This window comes from Phalacrocorax carbo, chromosome 6 (genome assembly GCF_963921805.1).
Source record: "Phalacrocorax carbo chromosome 6, bPhaCar2.1, whole genome shotgun sequence".
NCBI lineage: Eukaryota > Metazoa > Chordata > Aves > Suliformes > Phalacrocoracidae > Phalacrocorax > Phalacrocorax carbo.
Window position 1 is genome coordinate 31,144,757 of NC_087518.1, and position 22,132 is coordinate 31,166,888.

A 22,132-nucleotide genomic window follows, 5' to 3' on the forward strand; every position below is an offset into this window, starting at 1 on the left:
ACTGTTACTGCTGCTGGATTTTCAAACCACAGTATTTCTAGTAGCATACAGGTGGAACTCTTGCTGTGCAGCTTGACACAGTTTCCATTTTACAATATGACTTTGTGTGTTTGTGGTGTGGTTTGGTTTTGTGGTGGGGGTTTTTGTTTGGTTTGATTTTTATTTTTTTTTTTTTTTTAAATGCCCACTTGCCTTTTTGGTCTAAGACAAGGGAACCTAGGGATCTGTAATGTCTGATTCTAAATATTTATTTTAAAAATCTGTGCTTCTTGCAAGAAAGATATCAGTTGTGATGCAACATGATGGTTACTACCTCTCTCTGTGGTAGTGTTTCCAGAAGCAGCAAATCTCTTCTTGCACTGTAAGCCTGCAGGATACACTTGGAGTATTTCAGTCTCATCCTCTGGTCAGCTGATCCTGCACTCTTCTCTACTTGAAAAAGTTGGAGTTACGCTTCACTAGCAGGAAGATGGAGCTATTGCAGATTAAGATTACTGATCCATGCTTTGCTTTAAAAAATATGTTTTGCTGTTCTGAGGACTGTCTGACCCAGAGTGGGACAGGGAAGGGTAAAACATATTGAGTCCTTGTAACTGGTGGAGTATGAGAACAGATACAAAAAATTGTCTGAAGTGTTTCCTAGTGTTATGAGAGGATTTAGGACGAACAATGCTGTAGGAAATCCTTGACACTGATCTGCTATACATATTTATATATTCCCTCAGCAGTAAGTTTACACTTTAAAATGTGATCTTATCCCGTGCATGTTCCTTTTGTCTGACAGAAATCTTAATGCTGTTTTCTTTGCATGACATTTTGCTCCTGTCTTTGTTTTAAAAAGGTATCAGAGTTACTTGGCACGCTGTTTAATGCATACTTTCAGCAGACGTGTAGGGTGTAGAACTCAGATGAATAAAATGGATGCAATAGGGTCAATAATAAAATAGAAAGGGTTTTCAATTGGAACAACAGTTTACTTGTCATTTGTTGTTCTGAGGAATTTGAACTTTGGCTAATTTTTCTGGATGTGACTTATTCTTGTGTTTTAGATAAACGTGTATTCATGACTGTGGCAGTGGATATGGTTGTTACTGAAGTAGTAGAGCCAGTCCGTTTTTTGCTGGAGACTGTTGTGCGTGTGTATCCTGCCAATGAACGCTTCTGGTACTTCAGCAGAAAAACCTTCACAGAAACTTTTTATATGAAGCTAAAACAGGTATTGCATGTTGGTTTTTTAAAGAAAAGTTGATGCTGGGAATGTTTGTTTTGTCTGTCTTAATTTGGCCTTTATAAAAGTTAGTGTGCCACCTCCACCTCACCAGTTTTTCTTTTAGCTAGTTATTGCTGAGATGCTTAAATTCATAATGGTTAAGTAGCATATATAAATGTTCGGTGCCTTTGTAAACTCAATTATAATGAGTCATAAGTCATTGGCTTTGTGGGCTTAAACAATTTTGAATCTACCTATTGAATACTCTCTAACTTCATACAATCTGACCTGTGTGCAGACATCTAAAGCAAGTCCATTTGACTGGTACAACTGGGAAATGACTCTCTAATTGTTCACTGTGAAATCAACTACTGTTCATCAAAGGGAAATCCAGGCTACTGAGATTCAAAATGTGAATGTAGGTGGCTGTAAGGGTATAATCAATCAAAGGCAAAGGAAACTAATGCAGAAATTTAAAACTTAGGGTACTACTACTGTTTTTTTCAAAGTTTCTGAGAAGGTAGATTTCTCCATATTTTCAAAAAGAGAGAAGCTGGGAAGAAGATTATCTGGAAAACTAAGTTCTGTTACATGGAGAAGTTGCCATGTTTTCTACCCAATGTTTGCTGATGAGCGTATAAAATGAACTATGCTCTTGGCCTTCACTGCCCCAGGGCTTTTTGACATGTGAGGCTAAGTGCATTATTCTTGCTGATCTATTAAATTAGCATTGTCATGGGATTTCTTGCTGATGGTTGTAACTTTATGAAATGTTCAAATAGCAGTAAAGAAATAACCATTTTTAGCAAACTCTTCTCTGAAGTATTTCAGTTTGTCAGTCCCTTGGAGTTTGGTTTTTAAGTCAAGTTGTACAAACACAGCTTGATTCTAGAGAGGAGAGGGAGTGGTTATGATGAAGCTTAATGCATAGTTGTGTATTCCCTCTACGTTAGCTTTACCAGCCCTGTGCTTTTGTGATTAATGTGCATTTATTTCTTCCTTAAGCACTGAGAGATGATACATCCATCTCATCTGGTAATGTTTGTTGAGAGTTATCTATTGAGTAGAATAGCCTCTTCTGTTTTTGGCATTGAGTGAGGTACATAAAACGTCTGCGCCTGCCCATTATCATTGTAGGGTGATGCACAACTGCATCCTCCCACAGCAACTGTTGACCTGCTTTCTCCAAAGACTTACGTTGTGGTATTGGTTCAAAAAGTGAACAGCAGAGGCGAACTGTACTGTTTGCACTGGAATAGCGGTCTGTCATCTTTGACTGATGAAACCAAAGAGCAGTGATTTAATTTTACTGAGCCTAATGTGAGTATTTGTCATCTTCCTATGGGGCACAGTAATAGGTCTGAAAAAACAAGCTATGTTGATACTACATGGCAAAAGTGCTGCTGTGTTTAACAGTGAGTAAATAAATTTCATGCAATGTTGTTTCTGCATTTCTCTAGAGATTAGCATAGCAACTTAGAATTTAAGGAAATCTGAGAAAACCAACTGTTATGCGAATACTGAGAATATCTAAATTTTAAATTTGAAGAAAATACGTTAGAAAATGACGTTCTCAACTGTTTGATACTATCTGTAATCAGTTAAGCTTTCCTCTTAAATGACTTGCAACCGTACTGTTCTTAACTGAGTAATATGGATGCTTTCTTTTTTCTTTCTTACCCCTTATAATGTGACAACATACATGTGCCTCCCCTCCCTGAAGAAACACATTAATTTCTTCCTGCTGTAAAATTCTGAGGAGCTGTTCTGCAGATTTTTGGGAAATAAATGCTTTTAAACTTTGTAATCTTTCTACGAGATTACGTCCGGATTATGGATGACAGCATCTCTCTGGTTGACCTGTAGCAAGTCTTTATTTAGGCAATTATCAGCTGGGCAGTTTGTGATAGGCGTTCCTGCAGATAAGATGCTGTACCTCAGCGCACTCTTACTCCTTGGAAAATGCAGGTGGCATTGGGATCAGCCATTTATGCACTTTTGGGAAAAGCAGTTGAGCTTAAGTAGATTCTAGGGAATGTAATAGTGGATTAATATCAAAAGCCTTAGCTCTGAAGGTAGATGGCTTCTCTGCACAGGACAAGGAATCCTGTGGTATAATTTCCTGCTGGTGTAAAATCATGACAATGCTGTCAGTCATTGTGCAAATGCAGTGTGTTTGACTGTGGGTGAGAAATTCATGCATGCAGTCTGCCCAGTTCCAAGCTCTAGCATGCAGAGCCCTTGGCAGAAAACTTTATACTTGAGCTGTCTCAGCAAGGTGCCCATTTCAGTAAAGAAGCATCCATTCCTGATGTTCCAAAAGGAAACAAGTAATGAAATGGCATTTTCCTGCAAGGGGTAAGTGGGACCTGTCTGTATTGGCAGAGGAAAATCTGAATGCTTCTGAGGAAGGATTCAGATAGATTTAATACTCTGAACCAAGTTTGGTGAGGTGCGGTCAGATATGAAGAATGACATAAATTCAGGTGCGATTGTAGGACTGTTCCATCTATCTATTTGTCTATCCATCTATCTGTGTTATTCATGCACATTTTTATCATTAGAACATGATCCTTGTAAAGGTGGATTCCTGTAGATAGCAAAGTTGGGCTTCAGAAAAAAGAAATAATCAAATTACTTGCATTTTATAGAGATGTGTCTTGCAGTTAGTCAGAACATGGGCAAGGAGCCGAAGACTTCTAATTCTTGTAACGTACAAAAAAATCCATAGTACCTCGTGCCTTACTCCCTCAAAAATAAAAGCTATAGATAGTGATAGTTAATAATATTAGTGGCATCAATACTTGATTGATTTAACCAAGTACTTGGTAATTACTTGATAATGGTGTTGTGTGAGAATAAAACAGGGATAATGGCTCTAATATCATCCTGCTAAATGTTAAAAAATGCAGGGTATTTATGACTAAATCCCAAAGTTCATTAAGCTGACTTCATGAGAATTTCAGTCAGCAAAACCGGCTGATAATTGGAGGCACTCCTTCCGGGGAGTGTCAGCTTTAAAGGAAGCAGATCTGAATGATTAATCTAAAATACAGTAGGAAAATTTTCTCAGTATAAAATGATGTATATTATGTCAGTCCAAGCAGTCCCTATTTAAGCTACCCATCTGCATGATTTCACCAGCTTGTTGAAATTGCAAGTGCTGGTCAGCAGTTCATGTGCATCTCCAGCGAAGGCGTCATGGAGTCTTCCAAATGTATCATAATTTTGACTTTTAAACAAATCAAATATTCTCTAACCAAAATTGTGTTCTTTGTCTTTTTCATGGTTAATTTGATGTTTTTAATATGTTTAGAAAACTACCTCATTTTAACTGATTAGGCAAGATGCACAAAGGACAATTACCACAAAATTTTTGGCTGGTTCATTTAGTACAATCATTAGTTTACAGTTTTATATGATTCTCTACAAATATATTAATCACGAAATAATAATTGTGTTCAGAACTGTAACTCAAAGGAGAAACTAATACTCCTTTTGTTTTAAAACTTGCAACCTTGTATCCATTGCTTGAAGTAGAGGTAACTAATTTCTTTTTCATGAGAAAGTCTATTGAAAATGAAAAACTTAAATTTAACTCTGAACTTTTCCAGCTTGAAATAAAAAGAAAACAAACTTCTTCCCGGTAGCCCCCCCAGCTTTTGAGGTAGGTAGCCCCCCCAGCTTTTGAGGTAGGTAGCCCCCCCAGCTTTTGAGGTAGGTAGCCCCCCCAGCTTTTGAGGTAGGTAGCCCCCCCAGCTTTTGAGGTAGGTAGCCCCCCCAGCTTTTGAGGTAGGTAGCCCCCCCAGCTTTTGAGGTAGGTAGCCCCCCCAGCTTTTGAGGTAGGTAGCCCCCCCAGCTTTTGAGGTAGGTAGCCCCCCCAGCTTTTGAGGTAGGTAGCCCCCCCAGCTTTTGAGGTAGGTAGCCCCCCCAGCTTTTGAGGTAGGTAGCCCCCCCAGCTTTTGAGGTAGGTAGCCCCCCCAGCTTTTGAGGTAGGTAGCCCCCCCAGCTTTTGAGGTAGGTAGCCCCCCCAGCTTTTGAGGTAGGTAGCCCCCCCAGCTTTTGAGGTAGGTAGCCCCCCCAGCTTTTGAGGTAGGTAGCCCCCCCAGCTTTTGAGGTAGGTAGCCCCCCCAGCTTTTGAGGTAGGTAGCCCCCCCAGCTTTTGAGGTAGGTAGCCCCCCCAGCTTTTGAGGTAGGTAGCCCCCCCAGCTTTTGAGGTAGGTAGCCCCCCCAGCTTTTGAGGTAGGTAGCCCCCCCAGCTTTTGAGGTAGGTAGCCCCCCCAGCTTTTGAGGTAGGTAGCCCCCCCAGCTTTTGAGGTAGGTAGCCCCCCCAGCTTTTGAGGTAGGTAGCCCCCCCAGCTTTTGAGGTAGGTAGCCCCCCCAGCTTTTGAGGTAGGTAGCCCCCCCAGCTTTTGAGGTAGGTAGCCCCCCCAGCTTTTGAGGTAGGTAGCCCCCCCAGCTTTTGAGGTAGGTAGCCATGAAAGTTATCCAATTCCTAAAGAGATGGATTTGGAAGAAAAGCTGCTTTTACAGAACAAAGTGCTTTCCACTGAAAACATTCTGACCTCAATTATATATAGTTACAGGTACAACACACAAATTTCCAAGATAATTTAACTGTTAGATTGACAGATATTCGTGATTTATACACCTGTACAGACAGACGGACACACACACACACATATATATATATATATATAAAAGTAATAGATAAATAAAACTTTGGCTACAAACAAACCTTATAGCTAATACATTTTGGCACTGAAAGGAGTATATTACAAATTATACTCTCTGGAAAAAAGATTAATTTTTCCTTTTTTTTTTTTTTTTAGAAAGGAATAAAAAACTACAAGGAGCTTTTTATAATTTATGGCTTTCTGAAAGCATGAGGTTTTGTTTCTTCTTTAGTCTTGTCTCTACCTACTCAAACCCCCTACTATTTTTTTTTTCTGCCCTAAGGCGTTCAATACCTGTTCCTGTGATTTCAGTTACTACAGTATTTTTCCTGTTCTCTCCTCTTTTATTTTGCTGTGGTTTCTCTTTGACCTCATCTCATTATAGCTATATTTAAATCAGAAAGTTTTTATCATCATTCTGAACAATACTTAAAATGGTTAAGAGGCAGCTTTGGAAATAATGAAGTTTTAATTATATTTTCTACGTATAAAACTTAAAGGAACAGTGCTGTCAGTTACTGCCATTTTCCATGTGCCATTGCAAAGAAATTGAGGGAGTCTTGCCCAAACTACTGTTTAGCCTTGATAGGAGATTTGTTTGTGTGTGTTTAGGTTTGGTTTTGGTATACTATTAGAACTGTGTTTATCAACAGTGGAAACCTAATACATGCATTTCTTTTTAGTCTGAAGGAAAAAGCCACGCCAGTGCTGGGGATGCAATTTATGAAGTTGTCAGTCTACAAAGAGAATCTGCAAGAGAGGAAGAATTGGTCAGCCCAACGAGTGGAGGAGGGCCTACGTCATCCCAGGAGGATGAGGCAGAAGAAGGTAAGAATAAATGAGCACTTATAGTTCCCATAGATAGTACTGTTATATTTCTGCTGTTAATTTACTCATTTAATTCTTCCTATTACTGTCTATTAGAAATAAAACTCTTTTGGACAAAAAGAACATGCATAATTTTCTACTAGCAGCAATTCTTTAGTAATGGTGTTTTTACCAACCCCTTATTCAGAGTTCTCCTAGTAGCAGCAGCAGATAATGCGTGTCCATTTTACTGTATGCTTCAAAATGTGTTACTAAAGGAAAAGGCCACGCAAGTGCTGCGGATGCAATTTATGAAGTTGTCAGTCTACAAAGAGAATCTGCGAGAGAGGAAGAATTGGTCTAATAACAAGATAGAAAACCTTTTCTAGAGGGACTTTCTTCTGATCAGAAGCCATTTGCCTTGAATGTGCTGCTAAAGGCCAGCATTGGATTGGTCTTTGAAGATGGCCTTTAAATGCCTGTTGGTGAAGAAAAACAAAAAAATCCCAGACTCATATGGGGACACCCCCCAACCCCCCCCGCAAACTGTCTGCTTAGCACGGGATTCGTTTTCCCTCATTTATAACTAGGGCTTTTCCAAATACTCCCTAGTGCAGTTGGGGATCATGTTAGGGATTCGTGCTGTTCATGGACCCAGTGTATTTGCCTGTCCCTTCAAAAGCCAAGAGTACCTTAGTGTCTTTTCCACCGGTATTTTTTTGTTTGTTTGGTCTGTTTCTTTTGAAGGCCCTTTGCCTACTGTCATCTCTTTGTACTGTGAGGGTTAGCCTACGGCATTCAGAATAGGCTTTTTACGTGCCCTTTTTGAATAGAATATCTGACCTACCAGAACTCATGACGGTTGTACAGAGTTATTCTTCAGATTTCTGGCACTGTTCTGTCACTACTATAAAATGTTTCACTTATTACAGTGGAAAAATTCCTTCTTGATTCTTACTTATAGGTAAGTAGTTGGTTAATAGCTTATGCAATACAAATCAGATCGCTGGGATTAACACCGTCAGGAGCAGAGAGGTATGGTTATGTGGTTACTCTCTTCCAGTTAGAATCAAAAAACCTGATGTATCCAATGTTGCACCAGGCTTACAAAACCCACAGCCAGGCACGGTGAATTGAAAACCTTCTACTGATGCCTGGGAGGGAGTGGGATGGGCGTTGATTATCACTGTTATTCCCTCCTTTATATCAAGTACCACTTCTGAATAGTATAATACTATTTTCTTTAAAGAAGCTTTTGTATTTAATTGGTGTTTGGGATTGCTTCATTGTTCGTAGCAAGAATTATTTCAGATTTGACCATTGGGTCTTGTGGTTCAGTGTAGTGTAGTTCAACACCTGTGGGCGTTCTTTTCTTTGCTGGATGTTTGAGCTGTACAGTCAGCATGTTTTCTGGAGCTTGTTTGATAGGATAGGGTTGAAGTAATTACTTGAGTACTTTTTAAAATATTGCTTCTTACTGGGAAGAGTAAAGCACCATCCACAATTTGATGAATGTAGCACAATTAGTAATAATGTGGATATTGTCCTCTTGGTACTATTAATTATGGCTTTATTTACAAAAGTATTCTACTGGGGTGTAAACCTAAGTTTAACTTTGGTTTAGTTTCCTAATGCTAGTTTCCATATTTTAAATGTAGATTACTTCCTAAGAGAAGACATTAAAAATACCATGATGTGACTCTGTTCTCATGGAAACTGCATTTAGAGTTATCTGCCTAGAAGTTATCTATCCTAGTGGATATGCAGGTTAAATGAGTCATTTGCAGTTGTTCTAAATAAATCTCTTCATTCTTTTTCTTTCTTTTTCTTTTCAGGGTACTAATTATGATGATGGAAAAAAAAAAACCCTTGAGTTTACAATGTCTTGTATTAGCCTTGGAAGAAGGCTTTTTCTTTCCTTTAATGTTGAGAACGGTAGCTACCTGGCCATAGAGTGTTTTTTTTTTTTCTGCTTGCAACTGGACTAGGGCAGGTGTGCATTATAAGGACTTTACTATTTCATAGGCCAGAGGCTGGTGTTCCCATTACAGATATTGAGGATTATTATCTGTTCTCTTTATTTTATTTGCTATATCCTTATATATCTGCTATGTGCCTACAGAATATTACTTTGCTTCAGAAGCACTATACATTGCAGTTTTGTTTGTATAATGCTGTGAGAATGCATGCCTCACTTGCACTTTACCTGATTTCTGTGTACTCTGTGTGTGTGTGTACACACAGCTCAGTGGGATGTCTTTTGTCATGAGTATATGAATAAAGATGTTCGTAAGAAAGAAGGCATTTTTTCAATATTCTTGTGCTTTTTGTTTTAATGAAAGTTCAAACATGATTCTCACTTCCCCACTAATGGTTTAAAATAATTACTGTACTAGTGTTAGGCATAGTCCCTTTCAAATGTGCAGCAACTGCTTATAGCAAATGGAGATAATATATTCTGTAAATAATATTCTTAGCTTTTAATATTCTTTTCTCATTTTAGCTTTTTTTTAACCTGAACAGCTATATGAAAAACCCTAAGATCTTTGCAAAGATTGTGCAATAGCTACTCACATCTTTCAGGTCAACCTCACTTTTAAAAATTATTAATACTGTAATAGATATTTCTGGCAACCCAGTCATCTAAGGTTCCTTTCTTTGGAGATAATAATTTTTAAAATATTAATGATTCATTGTCAAAACCTAGAATATAAAGTACACTCCTTGATCAGAAGTTTTCTGTTAAATTCAGAATATAATTTTAAAAGATTAAAATACGTCATGAGGGAATTATTATACTTCCTGGAAAGGTTTAAAATAAAGTGGATTTAAGTATCAATTTTTATCTATAAGCAGAAAAGTTCACTGTTAATATTTAATTTTGAGTAGAACCTTGTAACAAGGTGCAGAGCACAATTGGTTGAACTAATCTTTCTCCTTTTTGGAGCATTAAGAATAAGTGAGAACGCACAGAACTGATGGTTTGTATATTGCATTAGTCAAAAAAATGAAGCTGCACGCCCCACTTTTACTGTGGTGTTATTCTATAGCAGGATGAAGTGGCTGGCTGCATGTGTGAGCCTAAGGATTTGAGAGTATTGCTTTCCATCAGAAGCCTTTGCAAGGAGAAAGTAGTCCTAGAAACAAATAACAAAGGAGAAGGGGAAGAATAGGTTGGCTTCTTTTAGCAACAGTGCTTGCTTAGACCATACATGAAATGATAACCTTCCTTTGGCTTGACTATTTTATTAACTTTCTTTCAAAAAAAGTATGGTATAACATTTCAGGAGAATATTAGGTAACTCCATTTGAGTTTCTTCGTGAATCAGAATAATCTTAGAAGGTTAAGGATCACTGTAAGTGGGAGCGATCCTGTTAAAACCAAAAAGTAGTCTTTAAGCTGATTGTAACTGAGTTGAAGATTTTTTTTTTTCTGAATTTTCATGTGGTCCCAAGTGTCTGGTTACTAGCTCTTGTTCCAATCCATAAATTGCATGCAGAGTAAACACAGGCTGTTTAGCAGACATCCTGAAACAGGTAATTCATGCTAGGTAAAAGATAGCATGCCTACCAAGTCTCCCAGTAGTTTCTGAGCAAGAGTTGTAGATTGCCTCTAGAACACTCTCAAATGACTTCCAGGAATGCAAGACTGTTTGGGTTTGTGTCTTTATTTACTGCAACAGTACATTTCTTGGTGGTTTAGATATTACTTTTCTGACAGCTGGAAACTGAGCAGGGGTGCAGTTGACAGCATAGTGGATACTGATCCGTAAACAATGGACTTAAACCAAAAAGAATCCCATTGAAATGCGTTTGGTGCTTAGTTATTGGCCTTTAATAGGAAGAAATTATATATAAATATGAAGCTGTAGAAGTAAGAAAGAGGAGTGAAAGAGAAGAAATGAAAAACATGAGAGGGTAAAAATTTACCTCGGTGTTGGCTGTAGCTGTCTTAACTCCGAGAGTAAAAAGAGATATTATACAATAGAAAAATTAATGTGAGTGGTATGGAAATTCAGTGTGGAGATGGTGAAATTTGGCAATGAAAACAGAAATTAAAGGATAGAGGACCCAGAAGGCTCCAAAGAAATCTGAGCGTCATGTATTGCACAGCACAAAAAGGTGGTACGTACAGTCGATAAGGAATGGGAAATACTAAATGATCAGAGATAATCAGCTGGACTAAATTAGGATACTGTGTCAAAAGTTGTGGGTGAGTAGAGGCTGTTTTCAGGACTCAGAAAAGCAAAGGAGTAGAGGAGGCGGTGTTTTAGGAGTCAGTACAGCTATTGAGAGTATTTTGTGATAAAATAGGGGTTTATGATGAGGAATAGCATGAACAAATGGGGATGACTGAGTGAGAAGAATGACATTAGTAGTGTGGAAATAGTCAACTCTGCATTTCTATCCAAATTAAAAATAGCTTTAGGCAATTCATAGGAACTGTTGGTTATATTAATCCAATACGGAGTAATGTTGATGGCTCCTAAAAAGATGAATTACATTGTTTTGGAGTCTTTTTGCTCTCTTCATAAAAATGAACTAAAACTTTATAAATCTTTAATTCATGAGGTCATTTGGCTAGTGGCTATCTTCAGACAAGGACCCTTTGCTGCAGTTCTACGAGAGATGAGTTTTAAAATACAAGCATTTCTCAAGAATGCAGATCTATAGTTTCCAAATGAAAAGAAAATATTCCTGATGAGCCTGATGTAATTTTATAGACTCTCTATCCATTCTCTTGCACTGGATTATTTTCATACTTTACAAGTAAACTTTTCTATGATTCTATGATTTTTAATAACAATAAATGCACTGAATTGATTTCTGCACCTGTTACTGTGCTGCCAGAAAGAATATGATCCCTTCCTCAGTATATTAAAAAAAAAAAAGAGTGCAGAGGACTTTTTTTTTTAATATGGCCTGAATAGTGGCAGTTTTTGTTGTTACTTACAGTTGTATTTAAATTTGTTCATGCAAGTATGACCTTTCTGTTAAGAGGCAAGTATTTGAAATGTTTTGAATTTAAAGCACTTTTGTGGGTTACAGAAGAATTTAATGATATTGCAGGGTTGTAAATGAAATGGAAAATTGGGGAATTTCAAGATCATTTCTGTTCCAGGTTTATATGGAGATGGAAGTACGGGGAAGGTCACCTGCCTGGGGCTCAGGCTCTTCCCTGTCCTGTAACCCAGATTGTAGTTGGAGTTCATTTGTAAGCCAGGTTTGCAGGCTAGGCCCTCAAGAAATTAATGGGATTTACTCTGAGCTATTACATTCCCTTTTTTCTCTGCAGTGTCCACAAGACACTCCTGCAAGGTGCATCTGGGAGCACGCTGTAGGTAGGGATTCTTTGATAAGAAGTTCAAGGCAAAATATAATTCCATAATTCTGGCCTGCAGTTCATGAATACTCCAGGGAAATCTATTGACAACTTCGTTTATTCTTGCAGAATGATGGGGAAAAATACTGAAAAATCCCTTAGTTTAAAAGTTCATAGGTGAAAGTGCATAGGTGAAATATGTTCCTTGGATTTCAGTCCTTTTTTTATAGCTTACATAAAACCACTCCAGATTGTGGTATAAAAGATACATTTTTCAGTAATAAATTAGCATTAATTGGTGTTTGCATCTTGTCTGGAAGCAATTGCAGATTATTTTGAATGTTTTGGATGCTTTATTTTGGTAGCAACTGTCTTTTGTTGTCTGCCTATAAACAGTATGGTGGTTTGAAAGTAGTTTGAAAAAGGATTTGCAATCCCGTTGGCTTATTAAGAATTAGAATTTACTATTGCTAGAGGTTTGCTCTCAGGTTTCAGTTGTGAGTGCCATGGTTTTGTGTGGCCTCAAGCTGCCACTGCTATGCTCATATAATTTCACATTTCATAGTATTAAAAAAATTCTTATTTAACCACCCTTATATGAAGGTGATTAAAAAGACTTTTTTCAACAAGCAGTTCCCCCTGGCTTTTTCCTACTAATTATTGTTAACCTCAAAGTTGAGATTTTTGTCTTTTTAGTTTTGGTCATTAGCTTTCAAGTATTTCATTAAGTCTAAGTATTTTATAATCAAAGTGCCTTGAGTACTGCTTTGGCACTCTAAGTAAATGCTAGGCAATATATAACTCTTATGTGTTTATAATGTCGATTTTTTTATTTTTTTTTTTCATTTGGTTACATCAAATACAGCAGCAGATACTAATCTACAAATTTTTAAATTAGTAATACGGAGTAAAGAATTGCATTGCCTTAGAATTGTGATAGCATCTCAAATTTGATTTTCTTGAGTGTTCTCGAAGATGTCAGTTTTCAGACAGCACAGTACATGTGGAAGATGTTTATATTTACAAGAATACCTCCACTGTGCAGCATTTAGTTGGCTTTGTCATCTGTGTGGGAGCAAAGCTACCAAAATGAAGCGATAATTTTTTCTCCATCTTTTACTCAGCTTTAAGCATTTGTACATCAAATTTAGATATGTCGTGGTGGCCCGCTTGTATGTTTGCTACACAAGGGTAGAATCATCTCTTTGCGCGTGTTTCTACACTCAGATTTGGATGCACAGTTAAGGTTTATTTTTGTGGGTTTTTTTTAACGTTTTTTGTTTAATATGAGAGTGATGCAGGGCTTGTGTAGAAACTATAAGGCACAGAACTAAGATATGTTTATAAATGCAGAAATCTTTATTGTATTAAAAAGAAAAAGTCGTTTTGGCTAGCCATTTTACCCAACCAACAGAATTGTTTCCCAGTAGAAGTGTGGCTTCTTTATAACGTGAAAACCGTTATCGTATGCAGTGCATGAAAGATAGAAATCATCTCATCCCATGCTGTTCCACCCTCTTTTTGTGTTTAGCAACTGTAGGTTTTTGGAATTTTTGGTTACGTAGAGAAGCAATTAAATTTGCAAACTGTTTGCAAGGTAATGAATATTTTGAGATTTGCCAGCATTAGCTTTTGCTTGAATGACTTTAAGTGAAAAATATGTATCTTATAATTCATGAAAAGTAATAAGAATAAAAATATGGGTTTTTTGCTATTACTGGTTTGCTTTTAGTGAAGAATTCAGGTATCTTCCTTTTTTACTCTCTTTATATATGTACTTCAGTAGCTGCCAGATGAATTTTTCTTCTCCAGTTAATTATGTAACTTACATATAAAGAGAAGGTTCTTGTGAGCAGAATTCAATGCAAGTTGTCTTTGTTCATATTCATAAATCCATAGTTTTCTGCTCCTGATTATTGCTTTTTCCTCTGAATTAGAAAAGGTACTGAGGATTGTGATTTCATAAATGTATCATCTGGAAGGCATTTTGAAATATTTTTTGTCTTCATCAAAATATTTTGTAATGCACTCAAAAGTTGAAACTTTCTGAAGATCTACCTTATTTAATACTAGAATGTATTTAACGATTTAAACTTTGTTTCATTCTTGGCTTTCCTGGCAAAACTCTAGTTCATGCTCTATAATTTCCTGTTACCTTATAAATGGAAACTTGGGGTTTTTTGTGGCCTTTCTCACGATCCTCTTTTATCTAGTATGTATGGAATGATTCCATGTCAGTAACGTCTATATCTCGTTGCCCTGATAATATGCTGCCAACTTCAGCTCCCCCTTCATTTTTGTTCCTCTCCTACATAAAAATCAACCTTCTCATTTTTTAAGTATTCCAGTTCTATTCCTACCTATCTTCATGACCTAATTTCCTTCTCCTTCAGGCTGCTCCAACTATTTTATTTTTTGGTTCCACCTACTCTTTATTTCTCTTGTAACAGCTTCTCAATTAAAAGTCATTAAAAATCCCTTTTTCTTCTTCACGTCAGTGCTCAAATCCCACCTGTTCATTTTTATCTGCTATATTCATGCATTTCTACTAATTTTAGGTTGTACTTCACTTATTTACTTTTATGCTTGAACTCTCTGAAACAATTTTTCCACCTTAATTGCCTTTTTTGTAATCTGACAAATGAGTTTGACTTCTAAGATGTTGTCCGATTTCAGGTGATCTCGTAGATTTCTTTAAGGAGAACTGAATCTATTAGAAAAGTACCTCTGTAGTTATATAATGGGTGCTAAATGTGGATGAGGGGAGTATCGTTTACAGGAAAATTTGTAAAGAAAGATGCAAAAAAAGGCCCATTCGAAAAAAATCCCCACCCCAAAACAAAAAAATCCCCAACCCTCTTTTACTGTAAAAACAGGAGGATTAAAAACATTCAAGCATATTTAATACCTCAATTTTTGTTGACATGAGTGTTCTTAAATGGAATCTATTTCCTCAAGCCAAAAATGGAAAATACCAATAAACATAGTTGATTATTTTTGTTCAAAAGAGTCTGTTAAGTACCTGATTGGGGAGAGGAACATCGGTGCTATTTGACTTTTTACCGAGTTGGTTTCTCACCATAATTTGTTATAGTCTTTGCACAACTTGCCAGTGCTGCTGTGAATACTAGTGTTACCTTCTAAGAGTGCTCCATGTTCTGTATTTGTGGGCTCAAAAGCCTTCAGCTATCAAAGTAAATGAGGGGGAAGAAGAGGCCAAGATTTTGTGTCTCTGTGTGTGTATGGTGTTCGTCTGTGGGGTATTTGCTTATAATAAAGAGTCACTGTGTTCATAATTGTTCTATTTTGAACACTTGATGCCTTGGTATTTTGTTTGAACACCTCTGGAGGAAAAAATTAGAAATAAGAGGAAGTCTGGAGAATGTGTTTTTTAAGGAAAGAAGCAGAGTTTTTTTTAAAGAAGAAAGAATAAAGGAAAGGCTTTATTTTGTGGTTTGGGATTTTTTTTTTTGGGTGGTTGGTTTTTTTTGAAGAGAGGTGCTAAAATTGTTTAGGTGAAAAAGGTTACTGGCATAAATTGCAGGTAGAAAGAATTAGGTTCAAACTGAGAGATATGTAATGAAGTCCTTGGAATGAACTGCTTAGGGAAATATCTGCAGGGGACTATGTGATCAAGACCTGTGTTCTCTTTAGTCAAGTTAAAAAACAAGAAATTAGATAACCTAGTGGAGCGCTCTCATAAGGCTCGTCTTAATCACTCTGTTCCTATCTTGGGAGACAGTCAAAACCTCTCATGGTTTTAAGTGCTCCAAATGTGTACAGCCATTTTACTGCATAGGGTGTCCCGTTGTGGCATGTCACCAGTTACAAATACTTCATTATAAAAAACAAATAAACAAAAAAACCCAAATGCACGCACCCCCAACCCAAAATAACCTTATTGCTATTTCATATCAAAGGTTAATTATTGTAATTCTGAAAGTTTCATTTGTTTTCCACTAAAAACAGCTTTTCGGGCTATTCTGGATCAGACTAAATCCAAAGAGGTGCCTCTGCTGTGTGGAAGATGGGCCACTTTGGGGAGCATTTTCCAAATTATTGGTTATCAAGAATAACGAGCTAGAGTTTATTTCGCTAAAGGTTCTGCTAAAGCACTGAGAGGTCTTTTGTACCAATGGTTGCACTTCCGTAACTTGGTGTCTGCTTTTTAAAGGGGGGGTGGGGGTGGGTGAGTTATAATTGAGCCTAGTCAATAGAGTATTGTTACATAATAAATATTAGTGCTGGACCATCTAAAATATAACTCTATGTGCCCTATTCTGAATAGTCTGCTCATATAATGAATAATTTATGTAATAAGTGTTTCTGAATGGAGTAGGCACAAAATTATATATATCCAATAGGCTGCCAATCTTCTTTTCAGTTAGATTTAGTTAATTTTTGAATGTCCTACAGATTTTTGAGAGACCATTTTTAAAATATTCATGTTTGTCTATAAGGATACTAACAAAACAGGCTATATACAAAATCTGTCATCCAGATATCCTCCCCAGGCTGAGTGGTGTCTGTACAGGCTTCTGTATTTGTTTCATGCAAATGGTAAATGCCCAAGAGAAGAAAAGCAAATGTCATCGGGCCAGAAGGAAGATCCAGGTCAGTCTAACCTCAGTCCGTGGGACTGGTTATGGAGCAAATACCCCCAAAAGTAGTTTCCGAAGATGTGAAGGACAAACAAGGTCATTGGGAACAACCAGCATAGATTTATGAAGGGCAAATCATTGTGACCAACCTCACTGCTTTGTGCACTGTGACCTGTGCTGTGGGCAAGGGCCAGGCAGTGGATGCTATATACCTTGATTTTTTAGCAAGGATTCCAACACTGTGTCTCACAGCATCCTTATCATTAAATCAATGAGATAGGAGGTTGGATGGACTGCTGGGATGAAAGAATCAATCAATGGTGCAAAGTCCTGCTGGCATCCAGTAAGTAGTGGTATCTTTCAGGGATTGTTACTGGGATCAGTGCTGTTAAATGTCTTCATTAATCACCTGCATGATGGGAACGAGCGCACACGCAGCAGGTTTGTGAACAACAGCAAATGGGGGAGAGTGGTTGATAATGCTGGAGGGCAGGGCTCCTACTGAGAGGGATCTGGACAGGCTGGAGCAACACACTGGCAGCAACCACATGAAGTTCAACAGAGGCAAGCGCAAAGTCTTGCATCTGGGGTAGAATAACCCTGTGTGACAAGACAGGCTGGACACTAGGCAGATACAAAGCAACTTTTGCAGAAACGTACCTGGAGATGCCAGCAGGCAGAAAGCTGAAAACCCATCAGCAGCGTACCATTGCAGGGAAGAAGGCCAAGCATGCCCTGCGCTGCATTAGCTGGAACCTGGCCAGCAGGTCCAGGGAAGCGATCCATCCACCCTACTCAGCACCTGTGAGACTGCATTTGGAATATTGGGTCCAGTTTTGGGCTCCCCAGTACAAGACAGACACTGACAAACTGGAGCAAGTCCAGCAGAGGCCACTAAGCTGGTCAGATAGTGGGAGCACATGATGTACAATGAGGGGTTAAGGGAACGGGGGTTGGTTCAGGATAGAAAAGAAAATACACAGAGGAGAATCTTATTGCTGTGTGCAACTACTGCATCAGAGGACTCGGAAAACATGGAGCCGGGCTCTTCTCAGAGGTGCACAATAACAGGCTGAGAGGCAATAGACATAAGGTACAAGTTGGAACCTGGGCGATTCTAGTTAGATAAAAGGATGGTTTTGGTGGATTGGTTTGTTCTTCTCTTTTAAACTGTGAGCATGGTTGAGTGTTGGAACAGGTTGTCCAGAAAGATTATACAGTCTCCTTTCTTGAAGGTGTTCAAGACTCTGCATTCCCACTCAGGTTCCCGAGTGACCTGATCTAACTAGGGCTGCTTGGAGTAGGGGTTCAGACTAGCTGATCTCCAGAAGTCTCTTCCAGCCCAAAGTATTCTCTGATTCTGTGCTGAAGCCATGCAGAGTGATGCTCGCTGTGGAAGTGTGATTCTTCAGGCTTGCTGAATTCAGAGAATTGGTTCATGAGGCATCCACAAAGTGAGTTTTTTGTTAATTTTTGTGAATCACATTGCAGTTCAAAACAAACAAGCAAAAGACCCGAGAGGCTTACTGTTACCTCTAAGTATTCTTAAAGGCTATTTGTGTGTATACACATTTACAAACTTCAGGCTTGCTCCCTTGACACCTCCCATTCTCCCATTCTGATGAGACATAAGTTTTATTGTCCAGCTGAGAGGCTGTGAGAGGTCAGGGTGAATAAAAGCAGAAGGGAGAAATACATGATACATTTAGAGGAAGGGATTTGTGGCTTTTCCTGCAGAATCAGGATGAATAAAATCATGCTCTGGCTAATGCTGCTGGCTTATAGAGGCTATAGAATGTGGAGGGAAAAAAAGTATAAAAGTACACCTCAGAGAAGAACATCTGCAGGTAAATACTCCTCACGTGGCCTCTTTTTTTTTTCTTTTTAATTTATACCTAAGTGCTTACACATGTTAGAATATGTAAATAGTCTTTAGAGTGGACACAAAGTAGAGGTTTTTAAAGCTATTTATTATTTCTCCTTTGCCCTGTTCTATTTTGAAGTTTGACATTAGTGTCTTTTGAAAGGGAGCTTATGGCATTTCTAATTGAGGTCTGTGATTTTCTGACATGCAACTGAATAATACATTCCAAATGAAAGAATTTTCAGGACTGAAGCACTGTAGCTTTGTGATACATCTTGCTAGAATACATATGCTCTGTAACACCGATCTCCTTAAGAACTTCGAAGAATTTTGCATAGAATACCAGTGTAGTGAGAAAGGAAGGGGTTTGTTTCTATTTTGTTGATGTTAGTATTCCTTGGCAAGCTCAAGTTTGGATCAGATAACAACTAGTGTGCTTTGTTCCTGAAAGTATTCAGTGTAGCTTCATTTTTAAACATTTTGATCTGGTTGGGGATTTGTTTTATTCATCTTTACCAGATTTTGTTTCAGACTGCAAGATTTGTTTATGTATATTTTCACCACTAGCTCTTGTAGAGATGCACCGTAGCTCTTCAGTCTCTCTAAAGTAATTCAAATCTCGATTTTTCAGAGTTTTATGCCAAACTGTCTTCCTTTACTGTGAATGTGCAAAACCCTTCTGAAATTGTGTTTTATGATAAATTTCTGGTGTGAGGCAGGTCTCTTGAGATTCTTAGTATGTACCAGCACCATTAATATGTACCTTGCATCTCTGAATGGACAAGGTACTCTAGATAGAGAAGGTTTCCTCAAACTTTTTTTCCTTGTTTCCATGGGAAGTAGAAGGGATCAATTTATAATTGATCTCTTTGATCCAGTTAGGCAAATCAGGCAAGGAGAGAATTTAAAAAACGTAATGCATTTAATTATACTCAACTTTTTTTAGTTATTACCAGGCCTAGATGGTAAGTGAGGAGACTTGCCTTTATCATATTTTTGATAGCTTTAAAATGAAAGCAAGGTTGAGTCTTCAAATACATTTCTTCCACTGGAACTTAATGGGTTCCTTTGGTTACTGGGAATCCTTTTATAGTGATATCAAATTTTAGTTAAAATTATAAATTTGGGGATTTTAGATCTTCATATTTGCATCTTTAGATCTAGTGAATGTATGCAATAGATTGGGAAACCTTAAAATCAAGTTTCCTGTAGGTTTATGATGAGTGCGGGTGTTTTTGTTTTTGTTTTGTTTTGTTTGTTTTTTAAATTCTAAGGGGAAGTATCTAAATGCAGGTGGGTCTTGTCTTTTGGGGCCCGTAAAGCTGTACAAACAGGTTCCAAGCTAAAGGGATCGCTAACCTTATGTTCAATTTGAAATACAAAGATGTTTCTGATCTGCTTCTCCCTTCTCTCAGGGCAGCATTTTTGCTGTTAATTGTCCTTGAGGTGCAGCATATGCTATGTTTGTCTTCATAGTTGATTGTCAAATTGAAGCATCGATTTTATTTTTTTTTTTTAATTATGACTTGTATTTGACAATTGTTGAGACTATAAATCAGAAACATGTAACTGAAGTGAGAATGGCAAGGCTGAAGACTGAAGAGGTAATAGTACAATTGTACCAAATCATACAAGTACTGAAGATCCTCTTCTACCTGAACTACAGCTGTTGTCTACATAAAGTTGGACATGAAGTGTGTTTACTGTACCTGAGAAATTAAAGATACTAGGTCAGCAAACGGATGTGACTGAGCTGTGCTGAAGAGAGTATCTAAGGAATTCTGGGAGCAGATGTAGCTTTGGTCCTCCTTCTTTGTTTTATTTTAGCTTCTTGAGACAGCTTAGCTCATAGGAAAGAGCAACCTCAGAGACCCTCTAACATCTAAACCATCCATAGTGTCAGAGGCCTCTGAGGATAATGGGCTGTTGCAATGTCTGTTTTTAGGTTGTGTTTCATAGTAAAGGTGTTGAGAATTGGAGCCCTGTCAATGTTTGGTGTTGTTGAAATTGTACTCACGTTTAATTTTTAGTAGTCTTTTATTCAGATGAAACTGGAAAAAGTCCAAATAACTGCAAAACCCTGTTCACATGAGGAGCTGCTCTAAAGAGTTAGACTGTTTGACGTTGTGTGGACAGCTGCATAGACCCATAAGGCACTTGGAAATGGGATTGTTACTTGAGTTGGATGGTAATTTGAGAACACTATCCCAGGCTGACATTATCCCTTCTAGTTTTGTGTATTAGTTGCATCCCTCCATAAGTGAGGTATTCTTAATACTTAGGAGGTTTCTTTTCCATTTGAAGCTTTCTTTGCTGTTCCATGCAATATGAGCTTTAAAGTCATGGTATTGTTTCTGCTGCTCTTCCATGAACTTGTTTCAGTAAAAAAAATTATATTGTGGCTCTGAGTAGGCTTCTTGAGATCAGAGTGCCACATAAGTGCAGAATGGCACATAAGGGATGCAGTGTAATGAAGCAGTCTTATCTACTGTGCTTTAAAAGAGAGTTCTCTCTATGTGAAGTCTGGAGTAGGTGTGACTTTTAGATAATACTGCATTGTGAAATTTCATTAAATGGATAGTTGACAGCCTTGGATCTTTTCTCACATAATGCTTTTCTAAATCCCAGCCCTTCTTCCTGTAACAATGAATTATTCCCTAGTCTTGTTCTCTTAAACCATACAGTAACTTTATTAATATACTTGTTTTGTCAAGTCTGCTAAACATTCTTTACGGTTCCACTAATATTTTCTATGTATTTTTGTGGTTTTAAAACCGATATGTGAGAACAATTTGTCTGAGACCTATATATATATGTATGCATCTTTAATGTCTGTTCTCTTTGGTAAATCTGTGCATGCTTTTGTTTTCTTGTTTTGTCTTTTCTTTTTTTTCTTTTTTTTTTTTTTCTCCAGAGAGTGATAATGAACTGTCCAGTGGCACTGGTGATGTGTCAAAGGATTGTCCTGAGAAGATTTTGTATTCCTGGGGAGAATTACTGGGGAGATGGTAATGCTTAATTTCTTAAATCTAGATTTTAAATACTAACCTTTTCTTTGTTTTGTGAGACTATATGCTCTTGTGCAGGAGGCTTGAAATTTTTCAGCTTACACAATTTAAAAAAGAAAAATAAAACCATGCTGAAGGCTGTCTTTTAAACCTAGTTTAAAAGGGCCTGGTAAATCATCTTCTTTTAACTTGCAGTTATTTGACAAATCTCTCCCACAACAGTTGCAGAAGTCTTGTTTCAATCAGTGTTTGAGAATATGCCTGTGTATGCTCACACTGCAGTTGTGAGTCTTCAAATCCAGAACATTCTGGCCACCTCTGTTCCTTGGGGCTTGATGTTAAGCTTCCATGAAACTCTGTGCCTCTCAGTGCTAGGATAGAAAAGACAGAGCAGCTCCAGTCTGTCCTGTCTTAAGTCATTTGTGCTAGCTGATGTGCATTTGACTGATTTGTTTAGACATGCTTTTTTTGGTGCTACAAGTAAGCACTTGAAAAGGGATTCTAGAAAGACTGAGATCCTCACTTAAACTGTTTCTGTTGGAGAGTAAGATGAAGAACATTTGTAAGCCTAGAGTGTGTTCTCAACAGTGTTATTTCTGTGGCTGAATAAAGTGCTTCAGTAGCAGAGTATACTTCACCAATA

General features: G+C 37.7%; 1 protein-coding gene across 3 annotated transcripts in view; it reads left to right on the top strand.

Annotated features, from left to right (window-relative positions):
- The window catches only part of RABGAP1L (RAB GTPase activating protein 1 like), a 262,600-nt gene that overhangs the window by 39,682 nt on the left and 200,786 nt on the right, over nt 1-22,132 (top strand). For all 3 annotated transcript variants that reach the window (XM_064454431.1, XM_064454429.1, XM_064454430.1), the window contains exons 10-12: nt 1,050-1,216; nt 6,570-6,714; nt 21,396-21,489. In XM_064454431.1, the coding sequence (XP_064310501.1) occupies nt 1,050-1,216; nt 6,570-6,714; nt 21,396-21,489 (406 nt within the window). The remainder of the gene's footprint in view (nt 1-1,049; nt 1,217-6,569; nt 6,715-21,395; nt 21,490-22,132) is intronic.